The sequence below is a fragment of the Micromys minutus genome, assembly GCF_963924665.1.
Source record: "Micromys minutus genome assembly, chromosome: 19".
NCBI classification, from domain to species: Eukaryota; Metazoa; Chordata; class Mammalia; order Rodentia; family Muridae; genus Micromys; species Micromys minutus.
Window position 1 is genome coordinate 31,966,324 of NC_137954.1, and position 24,143 is coordinate 31,990,466.

The 24,143-nt window shown below is 40.7% G+C and overlaps 1 protein-coding gene across 1 annotated transcript in view; it reads left to right on the forward strand.

Annotated features, from left to right (window-relative positions):
• Positions 1-24,143, forward strand: part of COL4A3 (collagen type IV alpha 3 chain) — a gene marked incomplete at both ends in the record, with an annotated part of 121,880 nt that overhangs the window by 59,455 nt on the left and 38,282 nt on the right. Inside the window, 20 exons of the mRNA XM_080933022.1 lie at positions 1,291-1,353; positions 1,449-1,484; positions 3,018-3,059; positions 3,283-3,360; positions 5,689-5,751; positions 6,266-6,325; positions 7,538-7,582; positions 8,198-8,251; positions 9,930-9,971; positions 11,837-11,921; positions 12,403-12,438; positions 13,949-14,113; positions 14,633-14,725; positions 15,124-15,219; positions 16,778-16,848; positions 18,068-18,250; positions 19,348-19,516; positions 21,211-21,303; positions 21,918-22,019; positions 23,767-23,864. Coding sequence (XP_080789148.1) covers positions 1,291-1,353; positions 1,449-1,484; positions 3,018-3,059; positions 3,283-3,360; positions 5,689-5,751; positions 6,266-6,325; positions 7,538-7,582; positions 8,198-8,251; positions 9,930-9,971; positions 11,837-11,921; positions 12,403-12,438; positions 13,949-14,113; positions 14,633-14,725; positions 15,124-15,219; positions 16,778-16,848; positions 18,068-18,250; positions 19,348-19,516; positions 21,211-21,303; positions 21,918-22,019; positions 23,767-23,864 — 1,674 coding nt within the window. The remainder of the gene's footprint in view (positions 1-1,290; positions 1,354-1,448; positions 1,485-3,017; positions 3,060-3,282; positions 3,361-5,688; positions 5,752-6,265; positions 6,326-7,537; positions 7,583-8,197; positions 8,252-9,929; positions 9,972-11,836; positions 11,922-12,402; positions 12,439-13,948; positions 14,114-14,632; positions 14,726-15,123; positions 15,220-16,777; positions 16,849-18,067; positions 18,251-19,347; positions 19,517-21,210; positions 21,304-21,917; positions 22,020-23,766; positions 23,865-24,143) is intronic.

Sequence of the window (24,143 nt, forward strand, 5' to 3'; positions counted from 1 at the left end):
TTAGAACTGGAGTGTTAAAGAACACCCTGGTCTCAATATTTACACATTATCTTTAGTAGCTTTGTTGAAGTATAGCTCCCTCCCCTTGAACACTGAATAGTTTGCTTCACTAGTTCATCTGTAGCCAGCCTGGAGGGATTCAATAATAGATCCAATGACATACAGCTATTTGGGAGTTGTGTGTATTTTGTAATCCAGAAGGCCCCTTAGATAGATATATTGTATAATTGCTAAATTTCAGGCCAATTAACCAGAAGTAACTTAATTTAGTACAGAATTAATGATGGGAATTTCTGAGAAGACATTTGCCTCAGTGGGCTAGAGTTTGAATTGAAGCCCCAGGCTAAGTGAGGGTAAACTGTGACTTCTGACTAAGAAGCAGAACAATCTTAGGAATGTGACTAGGGGCTGGGATAGGCTTCTGAGAGAGGCATGGAAAGGGGTGGCTCTTAATCCTTTGCTTAGAAATCAATTGTGACCAGAAACATGGCTGTCTCCTGTCAGTGTTTTCTGGGCACTCTATACTGGGCAGTGGCTGAAGACGCTGCAATGCCTTTCTGTAAGAAAGGTTTCTTAAATGCCAGCTATATGGCAGGATCATTTCTAGGTTCTAGGGCCTAGATAACTCAAAATAGTAGTTCTAAAAGTTCTTGTGCTCTCTACATTCTAATGAGTAGACAGAAGAAACATCAATCGATAACTGTACAGTGTGTTACACCGTAATACACAGTAGTAGTAATGAATGCAGAAAAATAAGGCAGGAAAGCAGGGTAGAATTATTCACCTGGAAGAAAACCTTTGACTAGACTGAGAGGCAGCCCAGGACTCCAGTGGCACAATCAGTTCACTGGAGGCACTGGTCCAGCAGAGAGAGCATCTTCTGAGGGTCACCACTGAGATAGGAACGAGAAAGAAGTGGGACACATAGGTAGAAGGAAGACTAGGCAAGAGAGCTGCAGGTGGGGGCAGCTCTAAAGGAGGAGAAGAAACACACCTGTCCAAATACAGGAAGGGAGGGAACAACAGGGAGGAGAAAAAGAAAAAGAGAGGAGAAAAAAATCCTGGAAATTGCCCAAATCAGGAGGCATCGCTGGCCATGCTCCTGCACGCAGTAGCATCAGATTTCCCGGGAATCTGTATCCACAAGAACATGTTTGTAACTTACTGTAGTCGTTTTCAGTCACTTAGGAGGCAGTATGTTCTTGTGATGTCCTTAGTGCATCACTAAGCTTAACTTTTTTATTAATTGACAAGTGCATTAAATACCCTTTCTCTTTTTGTAACTTCAAGGGTTATCCAGGACTCCCAGGCTTTCCAGGGCCTCCTGGTCCACCAGGACTTCCGGGATTTCTTGTGAGTATAAAGTCAAGGCTGCTGCGCACATTGGTGATAGCAGATGTTTTAGAGCATTCTCTGGCTGGCTAACTTTTCTTTATGGCTTTTTCTAGGGTTTTCCAGGAGCAACGGGACCCAGAGGACCCAAAGTAAGTCCAACTTTCCAATTTGTAACAGTCAGAGCCCTCTAGCCAGTCCAAAAGCCTAGCTTGCTTCTTTGAGCTAACCACTATGGGTATGTCCCTGGGAAAACAGGAGCACCTGCAGGAAAGGGGACAGGACCAGAAGTAACTTAATACCTGACTCAGAGCAATAGAAAAAAGCAAGAGTTTCTAGGGTATTGATTTCCATTTCTGGTGACCCTGCTTCATCTCATCAACTCTTGTAGTGAACTGCTTTGCAAGATCCATGTGATCTACATGACTAGAGAAAAATTGACTCTGGTCTTTAATCTGGGTTCTTTAGGTGTTTCTATTCAAAATGAAAACTGTAGTTTCAGGATAAAATATTGAGCGGGGATGAGCCTCACCAAGGAACTATTACTAAGCACAGTGTTTCTTACCTGAATATTCCTGACCTGGAGTACAGGACACTTCCCAAAGGGCCTTCACATCTATCCCATCATCGTGGGATGCACACAAGCAGTCTCTCTGTCATGTCTCTCTCTCTTGTATTCCACCCTTGGCTTTAATTTCTTAGCGTCAACTTCAGAATCGGGACATTCAGTTACTCATCTCTCTTATTTTTAGCGTCATCTCTTTGATTGTTAGTGTGACAAATTAGGGCATCGGGTAGTGAAGCAGCACAGGAAGTTGGGTAGCCAGGAAGTTAGGGGCTCACCAGGAAGTAGCCAGCCAATGGGATCAAACCCAGACAGTGGCTTAGTTGAGAAAATTCTCTCTGGGCTGGCTTCCATTCCTCATCCCTGACACTTGTGACGTTCGCTGCCCTCAGTGAGTCTCCGGTTTCCTGTACCTTGAAACCACCACTTTTAAAAGAAACACATTGCCGTTCTGTAAAAATAATAACGTAACTTCAGTTTCAAAAGTAAGAAGAAACGATAAGTCTTCCCTTACAAGGACTGGAACTCTAAGGAGGTCCAGTTATTCATATTTATTTCTTAAGCATAGTGGCTGTATGCGAAGGGGTACGGTAAACAAACTGCCAACAAGACTGCTCCGTTATTAGGGGGAAAGCATTTGTTCTGCATAACAGAGAAAAAAACATCCAGAGGCATCTGAAATAATCCAAAGCAAGGAAAAAGGACAGCAGGCTAGAGAGCTCTGGAGAGATTAGTGAATACAGTAAGATAGCAAGAGATAGATGGAAGGGAGGGGAGGAGGGAGAACACTGTCTTTATAGAAAGAACAGGTATCTGAGAGGAGGGAAACCTAGGGAGGAGAGAAGGGCCAGGCCTATTGTGGGGCTTTGAAATAGGGAGTATTTATGAGAAGGGATTGAGGGAGCCTACGGCAGGCTTTGATATGAAACCAGAGCTGCATGTCAATGAAGCCATATGTCCCTTCTAGGGAAATGACTCTTTTGGGGGACATTTCACAAGTGCCTTAGGAATGCTGGCTTCTAACTAACTTTCAGAAATCCTTCTGTAGTCTAGATTGAACTCAGTTTTAGACATAGGGACTTCCTGAGACCTAACAATGGCATCTCATGTTTTCTTACAGGGTCACATGGGCGATTCCGCCATAGGACAAAAAGGAGAAATGGTAAGTGCTGGTCAGAAGCTGTGAGCTCCCCAGTGCATTTGCTCTAGTCCACTCACTAGCCACGTGGAATTACACTTTCATGTTGAAGTGAGCACTCTCTTTTGCTGTTTTGCTGTGTATGAGGCAGAAGAGAAAACAGGCCTTGGAGAGGGTGGGGCTGATGTGCTGATGATGCTGGGGAGGATGCAGGGTACCTCTCATTCTTTGGTGTGCTTGTCTTTAGGGTGTAAAAGGAATAAAAGGACCTCCTGGGCTTCCAGGAACAGTGATCGTTACACTCACCCACCCATACAACAAATCGGTAAGGCTGTCGCTCTGAGACTGGGCCTTCTTTCTGGAAACACATCTTGCTGATTCTTCCTTTCTTTTACAATCTCCACTATGAGCCTTTGTGATCCCTGCTTCCCACTCCTGGCTGGAAGTGGGACTCGCACCAGGTAGATTTGGCTCCTCCAACTCCCTTCAGGGTGAAGGATAGGAAAGTGAAATGGGGAAGTTGAGACTGGTGATTCTAAGGCACAGGCCTGATGTCACTCACCACCCTTCCCTCCTGTTTCCTCTCATTGTCCCTTACATGGTACGTGTAGCTTTGATCCAATAGGGTGGCAATGACCTATAGTATAGAAGGACTACAATCTAACGGAACCCTTGGCATGGCCGTTGTATCCAAGACACACCCAGTCTTTGCCAAGAACAGGACTCTCTGTCATTTTTGACATGATTGCTTTCTGTTCCTCTGGCAGGATGGCTAAGAGGGCAGGATGTGGAGCTGAACTGAATGCTTAGGAAATGAACTCACAGCACTACACACCAATTCAGCCACTAGCCTGTACTTGGAAAGGAGGAGAAATAAGGAGTTCTAATGGTATCGAATGAATGGAGAAGACGAAACTCTCCTCTTTGAAAATTACACTTGATTGTTTCAAATAATAATTTAGTTGAGACCTGATTTAAATACAAAATATGCCCTTTTAAAAGTATACCCCATGGGTTTTTATTATAACTAGTCTTTAGCAATGTTTACATGATATACAAGCCATAATATTCTCTCATTTATCTCATTTATGATCAGCCCGGTGGCTTTTCAGTGTTCACCGAGTTGGACAACCATTATCCCTGCCTATCTTAGAAGATCATCTTTATCCTAACAACCATTATCCCTGCCAGTCTTAGAGGATCATCTTTATCCTAAGAAGAAACCCTATAACCACCATCCACCTAAACATAGTTGACCAAAACAAAACTAAATGGAATTCAGAGAAAACACGGTGGGATGTAATATGAAAAAAAAAAAAAATAGTAATTCACATTGAAGGCTGGGGGAAAATGGCCTGAAGAAAATAATTGAATTCTTCAGAGATCATTAGCAAAAAAGTAAATCGATTAGATCTAAAGCATCATTGTCTTAAAAAATAGTACTTTTTATGTTTATAGAAAAACTAGTGTCCTCAAAAGAATACAGATATTGGGAAGGTGGGAGGTGACCAACTAAATGGGATAACGGCTCACAAGAACCTGCGTCAATTCATCACGACTGTATCTAAACAAGAACGTGCTATTCCTGTAAAAGCGATCTTAATGTTTTAGACATGAATTTGCTATGCTAGAAATGAACGTTCTATAATAGAAAGCTTGTTCAGTAGGTAAATTAATGTAATAATGTAATTTGATCCAAAGTATTTTTTCTGCATGCTCAGCCCGTGCTTCATTGTTAAAAACATATACACAGAGGTGTAGAGAGCCACTGACTCTCATAACAATTCCTTTCCCAAGGGATCATATTTCTTGCCCGCTCCCCCAATATGCACAGATTAAGAAGGTACCTTTAGGAGTGATTCAGATACCCAGTGAAGTTCTTTCAGCATCTTCTTGGCACCAATGGCGCAACAGAAGGTACACAGAAAAGCAACCAACAGCAACCCTGTGCTTGAAGGGCAGGAAGCAGGCTACCAAGCAGATTATTTGAATAGTCTTGATCTTTTTCATGACAGAGATGGGTGGATTTAAGGTTAGTTCTCAGACTAATACTGTTGTTTAAGAGTTAACCGCACACTGAGAGAACGCTTGTCTGATCTTTGGGATGCTGGGGCCAGGGACGGGACCCAGGGCTCAGGTCCTCTCCAGAGCTACCTCACAAGCACAAAAACACATTTTAATTAATGCCATAGCACAGCTTCCCCAAAGGTGACAAAGATGTTTTGAAAATCAAAACTAATCATAACTATATTCTGACTTTAAAGAGTTTAGAAGTCTGAGCTCTACAAAATACTGAATGATGTGAGGTTTTCCTGTGTTGTCCATTTCAACTTACTCTAATGGATGATTGGGCAAGGGTTGAGGACACTGACCTTACACCTTTATTGGCTGGCAGATGTAACAGTAACCAACAAAGTATATTCCCACTGGGGATACACAAAAGCTATTTCTTTTAATAGTTACAACAGTATTAATGTAAGCTCATGTATAAAGTGTGAACAATAGGAACAGGAAAAACCACTGGGCTGTGGTCTCAAGGTCCAGTGCTGGTTTTCAGAACTCATTTTATTGGACAGAAGGTATCTCTAAATGTGACTGGTCTTGTCTCATTCACTTGGTGTGTGGTAACAGCTTTGAACTGTGTTTATGACAGGACTTCAAAGGAGAGAAAGGAGATGAGGGAAAGAGGGGTGAACCTGGATCTCCTGGACCCTCGGTAGGTCATGTTAGTCCTTTTGTTCCTGTGACGCATAAAGCAGAACGTTAGTTCATGTCGTTAATGATAATTTTATTCATTGACAATTGTATACACCAATACATTTTTGTCTTGATTATATCCACCCAGAACTTCCCTCTCTACTCCTCTGACCATGACCCTACTGCCTTCATACATTATTCTTTATCAATAACGCACTGAGTTCAGTTAGGTCCATCTTCATCTATATTTTGGGGAAGTTCAACCTTGACATATTGATATTCACTAAAACACACAGCCCAGGAATGTTCTAAAATTATTTTTCGACCATTTCTAGCTGAAATCTCTGCACAGTTTTATATGTGTGGCCTGCCTAGAACACCGGCTTTTGAATATCTATTTAAACCTAATACTTAGATTAAATTCCTCTTTTAAAATTATTCAGTTTTAAATATGGACAATAGAAGAAACAAATTATTTTTAATCAATTGAGATTCAGTCATTTCTAAAGCATTTCATAACTCTAATTATACAGGGGCCACCTGGAGACTCCTATGGGTCAGAAAAGGGTGCACCTGGAGAACCTGGTCCTCGGGTAAGGATTAATTCAGCAGCATGTGCAACTCAGGAAAGGCGGGGCTTGGGACTCTTTGGGTTAAGATGCTCCACATCGCTGGGTTGTTCATTCGTTTGTTTGTTTGTTTGAATGCATTTATGTCTTGGTGGGTGTCTTTTATTTTTTTATTGGGAAAGACTAAAATAAAAAGCTTCAGGGACTTCAGAAACTGAAAGTTGGGGCAGGGCTCTCTCCCGCTCACTTCTGTTCTTCTCTGGATACTAGCCCTACTCTGTCCAGCAAATGACGATCATCAGTGAAAGGTAAAGGAATAAGGTAGAGCCCCAGAAAACTTCAGGCTAATGACATCTAAAAAAAAAGAAAAAAACTACAACCATGTGCACATGTGTGTGCGTGTGCGGCACACAGAAATTCAAGATCAGATTGACCAAGCTTGATCATTTGTCTCACCCTGGAACAACGGCTAGGGCCACAACCCTTGATTGGCTAGTTCGTGAGTTCCTGTGAGTGACAGCTCATCAGAACCAGCCAGAGTGAAGACAGAACACTCCCACAGGAAATCGGGGATGGTGTTTCTGTAAGGGGGATGCTGAGAACACTGGTCCAGCGGGACCCAGTTCCCCGACTCCGCTCCATTAGGAAAGATTTAAACAGATACAGCAAGCAGAAACTCAAAAAAGCATGTGTTCAGGAGGAGAAGCTGGAGTGGGGGGTCTTCAAGGAAAACTGATTCAGCTTGCCTGATTTTTACTCCTATCAGAAAGGGCCCATAGCATAGGATTTCAATTGAAAACCACGTCTGCCGAGATACCACAATATGCTTTAGATACATATGTATTTAAACATTTGTCTAGGATTTAAGAAATTACATTTCAAAGCAATACTTGTAAACACTTTCTTCTTTCTAACTTCCTTATTTACCTCTGTGCTTGGCGATTCCCTGGTTTCCTTTCCACAATAGGTATGAACCCCTGAAGGCTTAACTAACATCGTCTCTCCCTCTTTTTGACTCTAACCACTGATCCTGCCTGGCTTCCACCCTCTACCTTCCATGGTACAAGATACCCATTGCTGTTCAGCGATTAGGAGTCTTACCTTCTAAAATCCAACAGTCGGGGAGGAAGCTCCCTGAGGCTTTCTTGTCCTGTGTTAAAAGGAGGTTATGGCATGGATATTATCTATGTTTGCTAAAGTGAACACGCTTGTTAACGTAAGTGTTTTTTGTTTTAGGGAAAACCTGGAAAAGATGGTGCTCCTGGCTTCCCTGGCACCGAGGTAAGACATGCCCGTTGATCATCGTGGAAGAAGCAGAGATAGCGGATGAAGGTTAGCTAAGAGTCGGTTTCAGCTATACTTGGTTCTATCGACCCACTGTGGAAGGATCAACTGAGCACACTTAAAACAGCCAGTCCAGTATTGCGTGATCTTCTCAGGCATGGTGGCCACAAAAGCTGATCTCTCAGAGACAGTGTGGATGCCTGAGGCTGGGGGGGTGTGGTTAGTTGGAGAGACAGGAAGTGGTTAGTCTGGGAGTACAGATGTTACATTTACTTCCAGGAACAGTCTCACAGTAAGGTAATCAGCACCGGTGTACTGACTACTTAAAAATAGCTAAGGGGGGTTTTAACACCGTAATGAAATTAGAAACATTTGCTAGTTCCCTGATCATCAAGTACATAGTCTAATAGATAAGGTGTAATTATATCCATGACAACCACGGGATCTGGAAACACCCATTGTATACCAGATGTTTGAACAGCCACCATCTGTTGATTCTGAAAGTAACTTTTAAATATTGAAGAGTTAAGTAAGTTCCGACCGCAAGTGCTTCAATACAAACCCAGTTGACCCGTGTCTCCGGATCTGCTGTCCTTTCATCTTTTTCTACAGGGAGCCAAGGGCAGCAGGGGCTTTCCTGGGTTGAGGGGCGAAGCCGGCTTTAAGGTAACGTCCCACTTTAGCCTTTTCCAACTGCTTGGGCAATGCCTACATTAGTTGACCTTGAGTTGGAGTAAAAATTTCAAGTCTGTCTTCTGAGGTTTGAGCTTATAATAAAAGCTGTCGGCATCTCTAAGCATTTCATCTGCCCAGCCGAATGCTGCTCAGATACTCCTTTGATCCCAAAACCGCTCCTGGAAAATGGGTGTGAGTCCCACCTCACAGACGAGAAGGTTGTCTTTTGTGGAGTACCTATCATACGCTGGGCTTTTGCGGGTGTTCCTCGTTCCTCGCCGACCCCTTCCAGGTTGCGTGATCCAGTCCTGTCTTAACCCAGGAAATTTCAGTTTCCTGTAGATTTGTTGATGTTGTATGTACCACTTTTCTTCCCACTTTTGCTTATTTTTTGTGGGAAAGCACATGAACCAGAGCCCACTTGCGGAGGTCTGGGAACAACTTCCAGGAGTTGCTTCTCTCTTCGACCACATGGGTCTGGGGGATCAAACGTGGATAATCAGGCTTGGTGGCAATCACCTTTACCCACTGAGCCATCTCGCCTGCCTGTATACATGTTGCTTTTAAAAAAAAAGTTATCATGTTTCTGTTAACCAAGTCTTGAGATTAAGAGCTATGACTTACTGGCAGGGAATCTAAGAAGATTGTCAAAGGAGATGTTCTCAGTTCCCAGCGATAACTCAATAAAAATGTGAAGTAAGAATTATTGATAGGGAGCAAACATTCTGACAGTCCTGTGGGGAAACACTCCTCCTCTTGGGTCTTTTCCTCTGCCTCCAGAAGTGCTGGTTATCACGGCAATGTCTGTGTGTTTGTAAAGAAAGCTTCTTCGCTCTGTGTTAAACAGAGATTTCTCCATGGAGTAACATAAATTTTCTTTGTTGATAATTGATAGTAGTCTGAAAAGAAGGGACAGACCTTTGTAATCTTTCTAAATATTATATTTTTAATGCTGGGAAGTAAAACAATATAAGAAAAGAATCTTAGCTGTTAGTTGAAGCTGAGACTGGCTGGCTCAGGATCCTCTAGTGAAGTATTGCTCCCTACAAGGAGGTTATGAGAAAAGGCTCACCACAGCAGAAATCCACCTGGTCATCTGAAGCCAAATATAGGCTTAGACCCTGGAGCCTCATCCGGGTCACGGGTCTCTGAGAGGTGACCATCAACTAATTGTATAGTTCCGGGCCACTTGCTTCTAATACACTGCAGGTGTTCACAAATAATTCGTACATGCCAAGATAGATGTTCAGGCTCACAGTTTGTCTTTTAATAATATTCCTGGGAGAAATTTGCATTGTCCTCTTGGAACAAAGGAGGTTGTGTACACTGGGCTTTTTAACTAGAACCCTGGCCTGGCTATGCTACAACTACAATCTGTGTGACAATGTGGCTATGCAAGGCATGTCTCCACACAGTGGGGGTTTAGAGAAAAGCTGGAGATCAGGCAGGCTAACATTCACTTCTTCCTGGCCTCCTAAGACAGAACTCATAGACAAAGGCTCTCCAGGAAGATGACTTCAAGGCAGTTACAAACCCTGTAATCTGGCTTGCATATTAGACCTAAATGACACTACCTTGACTAATAACTTACTGCCAACCTTGCATTTTGTTTTTTTAACCTGTTACTCCAGGCTTGCATACTCATCTGTAACTATTTTTTTCAATTTAGGGACAGAAAGGAGACATTGGCCCCCCAGGATTTCCTGGTCCAGTAAGTGTAACTAGAGATAACAGTTTCAGAGTTAAGGTCTTCCAAGTACTGAGCAAATTTTAAATCACCATTTCTCGTTAACCGTTATGATGAGCATGAGAGCGTTCACAGTTAAATTTTGGCAAGGCAAAAATTAGTTGTGGTCCTTATTCACCTATTTGACAATGGGTAAATATTTCAATTTGATTGGGTTTGGTCCTTAAAGTGCTCTAATAAAACCCATCTTGAACTCTGAAAGAGAAAAATAAAACAAAAAGCAAAACAAAACAAAACAACAACAACAACAAAAAAAAAAAAAAAATACAGGGCCTAGTCTCAATTTACCCAAGGTGACCCTGTGTTCCCAGTGTGGAATAAAAGGCTGGTGCTGAAGACAGCTAGGGTACTGTGAAATTAAAGAGCTGGGTGCTTTTAACCTGACCCACTTTTAACAGCAGGCAGCCAAAGCTCGGCCATAGGCTTAATACAGGTCATCAAGAACCAGTCCCTACAACCCAAGCTCCGTGCACAGGGAGCACTGCCTGGCCCAGCACAGATATGAATCTGATGACACTGCAGGCCACACAGGAAGAATGAGAGGAACCCCGCTGGCTCTCAGGTCTGACATCGGCTCATTTCCAGTGTGCTGAGCAGAGTTTCTGTGTCTAGTTGTATGCGCTGTAAAAATGGCCTAGGGTGTCACAGGGTACATCTTGTTAAAAGTGTGGTTCTCAAGGAGAGAGGGTTCAGAGGTTAAGAGTGCCTATTGCTCATTCAGTAGACCTGAGTTCAGTTCCTAGTGCCTACACTGGGCAGCATATAATCCTTAGTGACCTCAGCGTCAGGAGTTCTGAGCCTCTGGCCACTTTGGGAATCTGCACCCACATACACGCACACACACACACACACATACACGTGTAATAAGTAATAAGTGAGCTGCTGAAGAGATGATATAGCAGTTAAGAGCACTTGACCTTGCAAAGAACCTAGGTTTGTCTCCCAGCACAAAAATGGTGGTTCATAACCATCGGTAACTCCAGTTCCAGGGGATCCAATGTCCTTCTGACCTTTAGACATCAGGCACATGAGTGATATATGTATATATGTGTGTGTGTGTGTGTGTGTGTGTGTGTGTGTGTAAATACTCATATACATAGAATGTTTCCTTTTAAATGTAGTTCTCAGACCCCCTTCCCAAGCTATATAACTTCACTCTACATAACTGAATGAAGGTGGGTCCCAAAAATCTGTATCTTTCTGTTTCAGAGGCAAGTCACCCCCCAAAAAAGCTTTTATGAAATTGATAGGAAATTTTGATGGGCTACTATTCTTCTGTGACATCATAAATTGATAGCAAAGTCAAATACTCCATGGGTGCTCACATAACATTGTAGAATTTATGATAGTTACTATTATGGCCTTGTTACCAATGTTTGTGATTTAATACCTGAGGCTTAAATAAAGGTTCTTGTTACTTTGTTCTTAAGTCAGCAAATATACAAATGTGGTAGTTCAGTCATTCATCTTTAACACATACTTCTAGGGCTAAGAACGTAGCTCGGTGGTCCCGTGTTCACAAGCATAGGCCCTGAGTTTGAGTCTCATCCAGAAAATAAAAATGTTGTTAATGTAATTAAATTAAATATAGTTTCTAGCTGAAAGCCCATAAACTGTATGGTAATATCAGAAAGGTCGTCTTTGTCTATACATCTATTCACTTGGATGGGCATGACTACCAAATACCTGTGAATATAATAAAAACCTTTGAGCTCAGGTAAACAAGGAAACTCTCTTTAGGCCTAAATGAGAAGACTGAAGTGAACAGAGTTGGCGAGCATCCCACCAATAGCGCTCCTTCCTATTTATTCTCTGCCTTCTCCTTTAAGACAGAATATTATGCCGCATACTCGGTAAAGGGAGATAAAGGAATGCCGGGCCCGCCTGGGCCCAAGGGAGCTCGTGGCCCACAGGGTAAGACACATTTCTTCCTAAAGCCTTTATCATCATGGTTCTTTCAAGGTGGTGAGCGGTGTTTATAAAGCTGAGAGTTTCAGTGTAAGGGACGAAGAGGTTGTCCTCCTTTCCTTTATATGAGGAAGCCCTCCTTTCCTTTATATGAGGAAGTCCTCCTTTCCTTTATATGAGGAAGTCCTCCTTTCCTTTACATGAGGAAGTCCTCCTTTCCTTTACACGAGGAAGTCCTCCTTTCCTTTATATGAGGAAGTCCTCCTTTATATGAGGAAGTCCTCCTTTATATGAGGAAGTCCTCCTTTACATCAGTGGAGATATTTTTTTTGTGTGTTTCCAATTTTTATATTTTACACGAAACTTTTGAAAGTGGTATACATAAAAAAATTGAATGATAACTACAATGACGTCGCCACTGAATTTAAAAGTGGATAGAGAACAGCTATGATTTTTCAAGCAATTAACTGAGGTGGTGTGTTCCCAGGTCCAAGTGGTCCCCCTGGAGTTCCTGGAAGTCCTGGTATGTCTGTGTTTCTTTGAATACTCTTCTTGTAAGTTGCACTTATAAAATAAAAAATTTCAATTATTGAAACTTAAAAGAGTTTCTAGCTTCTTGCTTGTTGGAAAAGTTGCAGGCATTAAAACAAACTGATGAAGTAATTCTCAATGGTTTTAAGTACAAGCATATAATTTTGGGGTATGAGCCAAAGCCCTTGATCCTCGAAGGTGGCTCAAAGATACAGAAAAAATGATGTCATAGCAAGTAGTCTGGTTGAATATTGTAATTTTCATTATATAATACAAGGCCTACAAAGATACCTAAATTATGCTTTTTCTGTAAAGTTTTTTGTTGTTGTTGTTTCCCTTTGGTTTGGTCTGGTTTTTAAAGACTTTCCCTGTATAGCCCTGGCTGTCCTGGAACTCACTCTTGTAAACCAGGCTGGCCCAGAACTCAGAGTCCCACCTGCCTCTGGCTCCTGAGCACTGAGATTAAAGGTGTGTGCCACCATACCTGGCTCTATTTCTGTAAAGTCTTACATTTTTGTCTCTGGCCATTTTAATGTTCATCTTCCAGGAGATTAAAAAATATAGTATTGGGTATTTATATAGACATATAGACATCTTAGGAACCCGTCCCCAGTGACTGTGACTTGTTCCTTTTAAAGGAAGCAAATTCAATAGATGCCAAAATCAACATGTCTTGTGCCTATATATACCTGCTACACACACACATGTATAAATATATACAGATATTTCCCAAAGCTGGAATGAGCAACAGGGCATTTTTTTAGACATCTGGATAAAGATTCAGGCCTTCCCTCTCCATTCCAGGACCCTAAGGAAAACACAGCCTCCTTTCAGAAGACAGTGAACAGGAAATCTCAAAATTCTGAAGCAGAAAACCATCCAAAGGATTTGGCTTTAGGCTCCACTAACAACCTCAGCTGGTTTCCCAGCTGTTATGGTAGTAATTACACTTCTTCTAATAGTTCAACTGTTTATGAGGCCAAAGTTCAAAACTGAAACATGGCTGACTTCAAGTTGGGTCTATACCATCTAACTTAGCATCTGCATGCAGATATACCTGCTTTCCCCCATCCTTTCATAGTGGGAATACATTTTAATTATAACTTGTCCTTTCTCATTTGAGAGTGTCAAAATTAAGCATCCTCTAGTTTCTAATTAAAATAATAAATCTACAAAATAACACCCATGCAAGAACTCCTCATAAGTCCTTGTACATAAACCCTATAGCGCATCCCAGACTCAGTCTTGGCTCCTTGTGATAAATCACATGAGTCATCTTGTTGGAATGTTTTTGCACTTAGTCTTAATATGATGTAATGTAACAAGGCCACCGAGAAAGGAAGGAAATTCACTTTTTTTTTTTTTTGTTTGTTTTACTTGCTTTATGTAGTTTCCAACTGCACAACTCCTGTAAATAAAAATTTATCATTCTGGTTTGAACTGAAAAATAAACATATTCATCAGAAGAAAAATTAAAACATTACAAATGGCTTTCTTCCAAGGACTGTCAAGGCCTGGCCCCAGGGGACCCGCTGGATGGCCAGGCTTGAAAGGGAGTAAAGGGGAGAGAGGACCACCTGGAAAAGACACTATGGGCCCTCCTGGATCCCTGGGATGCCCTGGCTCACCAGGTCCACCAGGCCCACCGGGACCTCCAGGACATCCAGGTAAAGATATAACGGGGCTGGTTAGGCTTCTGTTTCCCTGTGATTGCTTGTACTACAGGAGCTTCCAAAGAACAACTACATCAAACCTGTCTAAACTCGGGCACAGGAACGTGGACCTGTAGTCTAGTCCTAGAAAATAGAGCATAAGACAATACATCTTTGTAAGAGCTGGTCAGCATGCATCTTTTCAGTTGTGGATAAACTTCAAAAGGCTCATCTTCCACCGGAAGGATGGAGGAGATGCATGCAAAATCATATGTGTATTTAGAATTTGCTTCTTGGAAAAGCACAAAAATTAATGGAGTGTGTGTGTGTGTGTGTGTGTGTGTGTGTGTGTGTTGGTAGTACTGGGTTTTTCTGGTTTTTTGCTTTGTGTTTTTTCACTGTTGATAATTGAATCCAGGGCCTCATGCATCTCATGTGTATCAGACATGCATTCTAACCATTGAGCTATAGCTCCAGACTTCCCCCTAGAGACCCCTCCCCAAAAAACTGATCTCTGATGGTGTCTTTCCCTAGGTGACATTGTTTTTCAGCCAGGTCCACCTGGTGACCACGGAGCACCAGGCAAAACAGGACCTCCAGGAGTTCCAGGAATTGATGGACCCAAAGGTAAAAGCCCATGCCCATCAGCAGTGCACAGACCCCCCCCCATCAGAAAATGATTTATTTTCCAAACAAATTACCTAGAACTAGTCACTTATCTGTCAATTGGTAGTCCATTGAACATGCAGTGGATGGCTGGCTAAGCCTAAAGTGAGAGTCTATCCTACATGCAAAGGGGAAAATAATGAGACAGTGGATGCTTGGTGTAGATTCTTATTTCTCTCTCAAAAATGTATAGCTCACAAGAGTGTATCATACATGGGATGATGAATTAATGCCAACAGTGGTTAGTTTTACAGTAACAAAAAGAAACTGTTTAAGTAAATGCTGGTGGGTGAGGAGTGCCTGTCCTTTCTGACCACTCTGGGTGACTAGCAAGCAATGCATGCTCTGTTCCACTACAGGAGAACCAGGAAGTCCATGCACCGAGTGTCACTGCTTCCCAGGGCCCCCTGGAGTCCCAGGATTTCCAGGACTAGATGGTGTCAAAGGAATCCCAGGTATGGACAACTTGAATGAAAATGTAGCGTTGTAAGGACAGAAAATAAATGTACTGTAACTTTTAAGAGAGTATTAGGTTGCCTTGATGGCATAATGAATTGAAAGAAAGAGTTCTAAAGACACTATGCCACCATGAAGTCACCCAGAATCTCATAAGCCTGCTATTGTTTCCCTGTTTATTTGGGCAGCTGAATTCTTACAAGCATCTTCCTACCAAGGACCTGTAAAGGGAGTCCTACAAGGACTTGCAGATAAAACAAGGAAACTGCCTTGCCAAACACACAGCTCTTCCCAGCCCCACTCTGAGACAGTCCTATACAGATGACACATACAGTGTCCTAGTGCAATGAAAAATTAGCGGCCATGTCCATGGCACAGGGGGCCACAGTGGTAAGGAAGCCAGAAGAGCACACTTAAGAGCCTGCTGGGCCGCTCTGTTCTAGCCTGTTGCATGCATGCCTCAGTGTTATAAGTCCTTTTTCATGAGAAAGATTTTTATTCAAAAGATCAGGTCATTTTATTTAATATTAGATGCGAAGTCAACTTTTGGAAGTGGAAACACATCGTCAGCCATGTTAGCTCTCTATAAGAAAGATAAGAGACTTGCACATTCAGAGAGCTAAGAACCTGAAGATACTTACCTAGCATTGATGACAATGGCTTAAGGCTGAAAACACAACCTGAGTCTAAAAAGCAACAGTCAAAGTTTTCTTGGTGTGTAAAGATTTGACTATTTCCATGTTATGTTTTGTTTTACATGTACTTCACACTCATTGTAACTAGTAAGATTTCAATGCATACTATCAAACCTTTAAAAAATCAAGTACTGACAAAAATATATTTGTATAGTTTTATGCAAAAATGCTTTTAAAATCTGTATATTTATCTCTGACTTTTAAAATAAAGTCATTTAATATTTTTTAAAAAAGAAACAGTTAGCTAAAACACAATTGATAGCCTAGCCAGATAATAGTCAATGAGATTTTGAAGTGAATCTATACATCTACATTTATTTGCAGTATAGTGTATAGTTCTAAAACAGTATCTACATGAGCCTTATAAATTTATGAGGGTTGGAGAGATGGCTCAGCAGTTAAGAACACTGACTACTCTTCCAGAGGTCCTGAGTTCAAATCTTAGCAACTACACGGTGGCTCACAACCATCTGTAATGAGGATGCCCTCTTCTGTTGTGTCTGAGGAGAATGACAGTGTACTCACATTCATAAAATAAATTAATAAATCTTTAAAAATTAAATAAATGTATGATGTAAACATGCATAATATATATCAGAATAGTATCTTTCTGATGGTAGTTTTCATTGTCTTCTGTATAATTTTCTTTCAATGAGCATAATATAAGAAAAACCAATATATATGCCCTTAAGATTATGAGGATGAAAGGGCTAGGAAGCCAGGATCTAAGTGTTCAAGTTGACAACTTTTGGCTGCAAGAATGTTTTAGGCTGGAAATTGTCTTTCTGTCCTCATGAGGAAATACAGTTTCTCCTTACTCTGTACTGCTCTGTTCAATAGCTCATAAGCAATTGTTTTGCAGGAGGACGTGGTGCACCCGGGATGAAAGGAAACCCAGGGTCCCCAGGAAGTGCAGGTCTCCCAGGATTTGCAGTAAGATTTCGTGGTTATAAACTTTAGCTTCAGCTGGAAAAGCTGAGCCCTCTGAAAATGTGACTTCATCATACATGTCTGCAGTCCATGGCAAAGTGCAGGGCTTTAATTCAGAATTGGACAGTGCTTTGTGGGTATTGGTTGATCAAATGAGCAAATTAGTAAATGTACTTATCCATATGTCATTTTCATGTAGCAGAGGATGAAAGTTGATTATTGCCCCAATGGACTGAGGAAACAAGGGTTGACTCTAGACGGATTTGAGGGAATCTTGGGAGCAATGAAGATGCTTTCATATTGATTATGGTTAATATCATTGAACTTTACTGGTATACATACATATATATATATATATATATATATATATATATATATATATATATATATGATCAATTTTATAGTATGTAGTTTATACCTCTATATAGTTATTAAAATTACTAATCATGTCATTATACTATGTTATATATAATCCTGCTATTAATTCTATTATTATAGTGAATCAGAAAGTCATGTTTGATAACTAAGAGATCCATGTTAGAATTTACCAATACTCAAACACAGTCTGAATCATAATGATGGCGTGGCATGTAGAATTTCTACTACTCTGTCACATTGAAGTGATTATTATTTGTATTATATTGACTTGGGCTGTCTAGCTTACTTCTTTATCAGTTTGGGAAGTTAAGGAAAACAAAATAAATAAGATGCTTGGCATGATATTTGTGGGACAAAAACATTTATATTAATAGTTAAGGTTGGTGGCTTATGCCTGTAATCCTAAGCCTGGATACTTAGGACTTCTATGTCCTCAATGTCAGCCTGGTCTACAGTTTGAGACCCTGGTTTACAAAGCAACTCCCTCCACCAAATGTAATATATGCCAAGAGATATCCATGTTCTAGTATTAACCTCTAGAGCAGAAGAGAGACTCAGACTAAGGAGGGCACATGGACCCTCTGTGGAATGGGTACTGAGCTGTCTACTCATCCAGAGTTACAATAACTAATCAATCTCTAACATGTAAATAGAACATATGTATTTTATTTTTATATTTTATATAAGCATACAACTACATATGTCTATTAACATATAAATATTAAACATATTTAGGGAGAAATCTGTTTATTAAAAGTAAAAATGTCTTATTGATAATGTTTCAGGACTAACCAAGGACAGTTCTACCTGAACAACAGGCTGACTCATTTTTGTATCACCACAGGGATTCCCAGGTGACCAAGGGCATCCAGGACTTAAAGGGGACAAAGGGGACACACCTCTACCCTGGGGGCAAGTGGGAGATCCAGGTGATCCTGGACAGAGAGGTCTGCCAGGGAGACACGGCTCCGATGGAATTCCTGGAGGTCCAGGAGCGAAAGGATCACAAGGACCTAGAGGGGAACTGGTTTGTATTTAAGATTCTTTCCCATTTCCTACCCTGTCATAAATGCTCAGGAATTGGGAGATAATGTGATTGCCAAAGTACATAGTTTTCCAATCTAGACAATACAAGCCATCTTTGGGATAACAGTAATAACTCAAACAAATATCCACAGTATTTTGACGAAGTAAATAACCTCCTCTTAGTGGTTTAGCCCACTGAAGACTCTATGCTAACTCAGGCTCACAGCTCATCTCTCAATATGTAGATCAAAGATTTTTGCAGAAAAAGGAAAAAAAATCAGAGTAGAGTATGGATCAGTTGGCAGCATACTAGCATCTAGCACAGCGTAAGCCCTGGATTTGATCCTTAACAGTGAACAAACCGGTCATGATTGGCACACCTGTAATCCAAGCATTAAATTATGATAGCAGAAGTTCATGGTCATTCTCAGCTGCATAGGCCAACATGGGCTATGTGAGATCATGTCTCACAGAAATGAGAGGGGAATGGGGCTGAAAAGGAGGAAGGGAAAAGGGAAGAACAGAATATGACTAGCAAGAAAAATTGTTAGTAAACATTTCTGGGGTCATTCCTATTCTTCTAGTAAATGCATAAAAGATGCAATGTTTAAGTCTATAGGAGTTATATAAAAAGGTAAAATGTTCAAGACATTTCAATTTATGCAAATTTTATTCTTTTTATGAGATAGAATTTCTCACACATCCACCTGAAAATGTCATAGAGTGACAAACCGAGCTTCTCCACAATGGACCTGTGGAGAAGTTTGTCCAAACGAATTTACAAAACGCCAACTTTTCCACTTTTCCAAAGGATTAATTAAATTTATCTGATAAAAGGGATCTCACCTAGGACAGTTTGGGGAAACTTGGTAAGCAAGTTAAAAATACACACACACACACACACACACACACTCATACATACACACTCATTTACAGACTTTCTAACGCCTCTGCAGGGAGATATGATAGACAGTCTGGTACATCTACAGAACCAGGGGCTCCCAGGCAGCATCTCTGCCCCCCCTTTTTGAGTTAATATTAAGTGTAGTAAGAAGATCCTGGACTGAGGCATTACCGAACATGTTCCTATTGTCACAGGCCCTCAGTGGAATGAAAGGGGACCAGGGACCTCCAGGAGCTCCTGGATCCCCTGGACCCCCAGGACCTGCAGGACCAGCTGGACCACCTGGCTATGGACCCCAAGGAGAGCCAGGTCCAAAGGGAGCCCAAGGAGTCCCTGGAGTTCTGGGACCACCCGGAGAAGCCGGTTGGTTAGTTTTTTTCCAGTCTTGCTTTTCTGTGAAGTGGGGGACAGTTCTCACACCCAACAAAGCTCCTTCAGAACTAATGAATTTATATGCAAATGTGTTCCTGGCAAATATGTCTTCCCAGAGAGTGTGAAAGAACAAGAAAATAATCCATCCCCTATCATGGCAGCTCATCTAAAACTTCCTGCAATCCTCAGTACACAAAATGAACCCATCCCAAGGGTTGAGTAGAACTCAATTACAAGACACTTGAGGGAGGCAAAAGCCAACAATTTGATCTGAAGAAGTACCTTCCCTTGCATATGTAATTCCAGGTTACCAACAACTTGAAAATATCCAGGCTATATGAACAATCATTAGTAATAGTTTTAAAGTCCACATGACTTTTGGGAGCTACAGCTACTGAAAGTAATTCTCTGTCCTGAAGAAATAGGTCCTTATTGTGGAGAATTTTCAAGTAATGCCAATGTGGTCATTTATCCCTCGGACAATCACTTTAAACAATGGTTAGCAGGCTACCATATTTCCTATTTATAGCAAGATTTGGGTACCATTCCGTAGTATTCATTCCTGCCATCAAGTGAATGCATTCTTTTATCCACATCTATGTGAAGCCTATTTTAGTATACTTACTTGTTTTATTTTGTCCAATACATTACTTTGAAGGCTGTTGTTTTAATCCAGGGATTTATCTGTACAGAAGTTCAGACCTAGCCCATCGAGGCATTTTATGTGGTGTGGTCCGAAAGTTAAGAATGGTTCTGATATTTTTAAACAATTGACAGTGTAATTAACAATTTTTAACAACATTCTGCTACATGTTAAAATTTATGAACTCCTAATTAAAGTGTCCGTAGATGAGGTTACTGGAATGTAGCCACACTCCGTTCTCTCTAGCTGCTCCACAATGGTAGAATTAAGTATTTGTAACAGATCGTCACTACAGAACCCAAATTATTTACTGTCTGCCTCTTTACGTGGCTTATTTGACTTCATTTAATCTTTAACCCAACCTTTTTTTTAAACTTCTCTCTACATATGAATCTAAAAGAGGGAGTTCATTATCTTTAATTCATTATCAAATTTCCCATCACATACTGTGAACCATAAAGGGTTTTTTATGACATATGACAGTTAGATGACTAATCACAAACATGGCTTAATATTGGCCACTGTGTTCAGAAAATTGCCTTCAGTATGTGTCTGCCAGGTAATTGTTATTTCCATGGTGACAGATAAGGAACTTCTCAAAGAGGTTGAGAAATGTGTCCGAACGCGTGACACTTGCAAGCAGCAGGGCCAAACTTCTCGCCCAGTGTGCTGAGTCACAGTTGCTGTTTTGTTCAATAGACCACACTAGCTTTCCATGTTACAAACCATTCAAAAAACTAGTGCCCTACCACTATTCACCAACTCCACGCCGTGTCTACTTATGGGACAACATTCAAGGCAATAGACCAGCCTTATGGATTAAAGCAAGGCTTAAACAGATGCTTACAAATATTTGCAGACCCAGTCAGAAACATCTCTGCAGACTGGTTACCCCAAACTAACTACTTTTGCAGTCCATAAAAACAGGGATTAGTTTCATTTTCCTTGGGCCGTGTTGATTACTCCTTCACCATACTTCCCATTGCTGTGAAAACACAATGTAGTGCTCAACCCAATCCTACAATCGTGTTTTCTTTTTAAGGTCTTAAAGGAGAACCCAGGACAACAATTCCAGTTCTAGGTCCCCCAGGCCCTCCAGGGCCCCCTGGGCAGGCTGGGCCCAGAGGTCTACCTGGTAAGTATCCCTGTTTCGAAATAGATTCCATGACATCAGATAACACTCGTACTTCCCTGAGAAAATATGCCTCCCATTTTAAGGAAAAGATTACATTTGTTGGATTTGGGAAAGAGTACAAATGGGAACCATCCTAAAAATTCACCTGGCAGGGGGCTTTCTGCTGTCCTTGGAGGTTGCCCACACACTCCCCTTGTGCTCCTGATCTAACAGTTTCAAAAGAGAGCTGATACAGTTCCTTACAGAGGTTGTGGAGAAGAATGATCCCTATGGTAAGATCCTTCTGGTAGAAGAACAAGCAATGGTTCCCCTCGATGAAACAGGGTGTTTCCCTCAGCAACTTCATTTGGAACTTGATTTCTTTATTAAAGTGGCTTGAAATTTAATATTGTACTTGCAGAGGAAGGCATAGAGTTCAGGAGAATGAAGTTATATTTCTAAAATTCATAGCAGCTCCTAACCTCTGGTCCACTATGTAGGAATGGGGAGAAGAGCTGAGTTATGTTAACATTTCATAATTTCCAGAAAGCACTGGAAGGACACAGAGAACACAGACAATTCTGCAGGAAACAAATGAAGGAAAGTCACTGAGTGCACATGTATGTGTTTTTAAGGTTTGCCTGGACCTGTGGGAAAATGTGATCCTGGCCTTCCTGGACCTGATGGTGAACCAGGAATTCCAGAAATTGGATTCCCAGGGCCTCCAGGACCTAAGGGTAAATTAAAGATTATACAATATAAGGTTCACTGTGGATATTTCAAAGCTATAATTATGAATAGTGAATAAAAAGGAAATACTTAGGATACGCTGCCAAAATGATGCTTTCTGAAAAAAATCTTCAGAAGTCTTAGGACAGCACCAGGTGAGAAGACAGAATTCATATTGATTCATGGGACAATGTCTCAATCATTCTTCCTACATTTTAACTCATTTAACTCATGTAGCATCGGGGATGGAGTTGTGGCAGTCAGAGGACAATTGCAGGAGACCATTCTCTCTTTCTACCATGGGAGTCCCAGGGATCGAACTCAGATGGTCAGACTTTATAACAGGAAACTTGATAGACAGAACCACCACATAGGTCCAGCAGTCATACTTTACAAAAAACAAACAAACAAAAAAACTGGAAGGTAATTCACCCACGAGGTAATAGCAATTCTTCCTGGTCATAAGAAATTTGTATTTAATCCTGCACTTCTTATATCTATATATTTCTAGACTTCACACATTTTTAAGTAGGAAATTATCTATTAAATCACAAACTGGTCTGGGGATATAGTATAGGAGTAGAGTGTGTGTTTAGCATGAACAAAAGCTAGGGTTCATACCATGGCATCAAACAAAATAAAACAAAAATGTAGACTTCCCTATGAGCTTGGATACAGATTAATTATTTTTCTTTAATAATTTATTAATCTTTTAAAAAAACATGCTGAGAGGGGCAGTAAAGAAGGTGGAGCAGTAAAAGCATATATTGCTCTTACAGAGAATGGGTGTTTTATACCCAGAACAAGTGTCAGGCATCTTGTACATGCCTGTAACTCTAGCTCCAGTGAGATCTGGTGTCTCTGGTCTTTGTGAACATTGGTACTCACATGCACATGTTGCCATACATACATAAAATTTTTAAGTAATAAAATAAATATTTTGACAGAAAAAAAGATGCTGTTTTCATCAAAAAGGCAACATTCTAAAAATTTTATTTATAGATATTGAATAATAGCTAGAATTGCTCCTCTGATAAGCACACCAAAAAATATTTCTGTCCAGGATTTATATTTAAATAACAAAAAAAAACAAATCTCAGGGTGTGGACTATCACATAGAACTGTAGCTTTATGGTAAAGTTGGGTTTGTTTTACCATTGCTTTAATTAATAAAATATAATGAACATTTTGACATTTTATCTCTCCTTAATAAGTCATTAACAAGATGATTAACAAGATAGCTATTTAATGCACATCAGTTCTGCTCACATGAGTGAATACTTAGTAAATAAAAATATAATCCCAAGAACAGCTTTGACATTAACTTCCTGGTTTTCTTCCTCTATGAAGTAATAGAGCCTGGGTCATATTTTGCTTAGTCCTCTCTGGACCTTCATCAATAACTTGAATGCTATAACTCTTGATTCACTTTCTGGACAAAGGCCACAATCTATGGGAAGCAGAACTGGGCTTCATAACTTACATTTTGATTAGTTGAGTTTTGATTTTTGGGTTTTTCTTTTTGTACTTGAACCAAATTTCAAAGCCAATATAATTTGACTTGAAGCTCAATTTGGCTGAGAATTTTTTATTTTAACTACTAATGTACCAGTTGGTTTTAATCATCACCCAAACTTATATACCACTATCTCTCTACCCAGATGCCTCATAAATGTAATAAAGAAAATAATGCTCACTAACTTTCTATAAGACTAATCTCTGGTGTTTGTTGCTTTTGCTTTGTGTTTTCTGTAGGAGACCAAGGTTTCCCAGGAACAAAAGGACCACCTGGCTGTCCTGGAGAAATAGGAAAGCCTGGCTGTCCTGGAGAGCCAGGCATCCCAGGGGCCAAGGTAAGAAGAGACTAAATCACAAACTGATTTTAGAGAGGAACAATTGCAGTCAGTAGCTGCAAAGCCCTTATCAGACAAGATACTCGGGGGTTAGAAATTATAGTATATTTGTTAATGAGATATTAATTTTTTAGTCTATTTGTAGACACTAATTTTTAAGTTCCTGTGGAAACTTCAATTTTCTCCCTTTGTTAATGACTTCATAAACATTCAGAGTATTTTGGGGCACCCTCTTCAATGAATTTGTGGACTGTGTACCCTGAAACAGCATTATGTACC